The 1,689-nt window shown below is 27.6% G+C and overlaps 1 protein-coding gene across 1 annotated transcript; it reads right to left on the reverse strand.

Annotated features, from left to right (window-relative positions):
* Positions 1 to 379: 379 nt before the first annotated feature.
* LOC101507387 (uncharacterized) lies at positions 380 to 1,176 on the reverse strand. The gene is made up of 2 exons (XM_012714461.3): positions 1,040 to 1,176; positions 380 to 894 (listed from the first exon to the last, which is right to left on the reverse strand). Exon 2 carries the CDS (start codon positions 844 to 846, stop codon positions 559 to 561), a length of 288 nt encoding a protein of 95 aa, XP_012569915.1. The 5' UTR covers positions 847 to 894; positions 1,040 to 1,176; the 3' UTR covers positions 380 to 558.
* Between the last annotated feature and the right edge of the window lie 513 nt (positions 1,177 to 1,689).

Consider the following 1,689-nt stretch of genomic DNA (forward strand, 5'->3'; position numbering starts at 1 on the left):
TGTTTTTCCCCCATTTCTGCCTTATTATAAGGTTTCTCAATTTTTGGTGAAAAATCAGGCATCACTTTTTTTTAAACTATATAATTGATATATTCTAATGGTAGTGAAAATGATGACTACAATAAAATTTATCTAATCAATAAAAACAACTTACAAATTTACCTAATTAACTAACTTAAAAGAAATATGATATGGAAAGGCTAAATATAATAAAGTAGTATGACGTTAATATATTTAAAGCCCTTGCCAACCACCGGGATTAATTTCCAGAATCAATTCAATATTTCCGTACATATCTGCTAACACCATTAGAGAAAAGACAAAAAGGAAGAAAGAAGGAGCAGTTAAAGATATATATCAGCAAAACAATTAAACAAGATAAAGAAACAGAACAAATTTAATTAATGTTAACATTAATAAACAATATACATGTTCCAAATTGTCATCACAAACTGCTTAATACTAACAAAACAAAAACAAAGGTGTCAATGTGTCATGACTACTAGAGTTGCCAAAAACACGATGAAGACTCGGTTTTGCGGTTGTGGCTACTATTGTTTAAAGCTGAGAAAACCTTCTTCTACGGTAATAGAAACCGCATTTAAACCTTGGAAAAGAGACCAACCTCCTTAATCTAATCGCATTCCTTAACTTTAACCATACAACTTTCTTTGTACGGACCAAAGACCCTTTGATTCTCTCTGTCAGACTCTTCTTTTTTCGACAGAATTGGTAGCTTCTTAGGAACAATTGTCTCTTCTCTATCATGGTGTAGTTCTGGTCAGGGAAGTAGTAATACCCGAAAGATTCACTTCTAAACAACGGATTCATGGTTACACTTCCCATGTCTGGAATTGAATTGATTCTTCACAACTAGAAAGGGTACGTTTGTGTCTGATGAATAAAAAGAGCAAAAATTAGAAGACATAAACATTAAACAGAAAAAACAAGTATTAATATTTTTCAAAGATAAAGACAAATACGTGGTTAAAAGAAGAATGAAGAAGAAAAGTGGGTGTGTGTATAAAGTTCAACGCACCTGATTTGGTTTAGTTTGTTTTAGTTGCGTTGTGAACAAGACTAAAGAGTGTTTTTTCTTTCTTTTCATAAGGATTCGGGTACATTTAATTTCAAGTACTTTAATAACACGTTGACAACCGGATAACTTCCCCTGCCGGTCACGTGTTTTTTGCGTTGTTTCTTATTCTTTCTATTGCTATCTATATCTGTGTTTGGGGTGCTAACAAAATTTTAATTCTATATACTAATACATATTTAAATTAAATAATAATATATTTAGATTTTTTTTAATTCTATAATTTTCAATTAAAAAAAATATAATAATTTATAATTTAACTGAAAATTAAGTAATATTTAATAAAAAAATTAATTTAGCTAGTAAAAAATTTATATACATATTATTTGAATAAAACATATATGTCTTGTTTTGTCTCTTGATAGCAACCAGCAACTTCTCTCATACATATTTTTTTTGTGAGGCTAACAATTGTCCACAACTGTTTTGTTTAGTAAAATTTACTATAGCTATCAAGCTAATTTAAGTATTTGATAAAATAAGTAATTTAATATAAAATAATATTTTTAATTAAAAATAAATTTTATTCATTAATATTTAAAATATTTTTAAAGTAATAATATCCTTTTTTATTAATTTAAATTTACTAGTGT

The sequence above is a fragment of the Cicer arietinum genome, chromosome 4 (genome assembly GCF_000331145.2).
Source record: "Cicer arietinum cultivar CDC Frontier isolate Library 1 chromosome 4, Cicar.CDCFrontier_v2.0, whole genome shotgun sequence".
NCBI lineage: Eukaryota > Viridiplantae > Streptophyta > Magnoliopsida > Fabales > Fabaceae > Cicer > Cicer arietinum.

Coding starts and splice junctions, on each gene's coding strand:
- LOC101507387 (XM_012714461.3), bottom strand. CDS start 846: ATGGGAAGTGTAACCATGAATCCGTTGTTTAGAAGTGAATCTTTCGGG.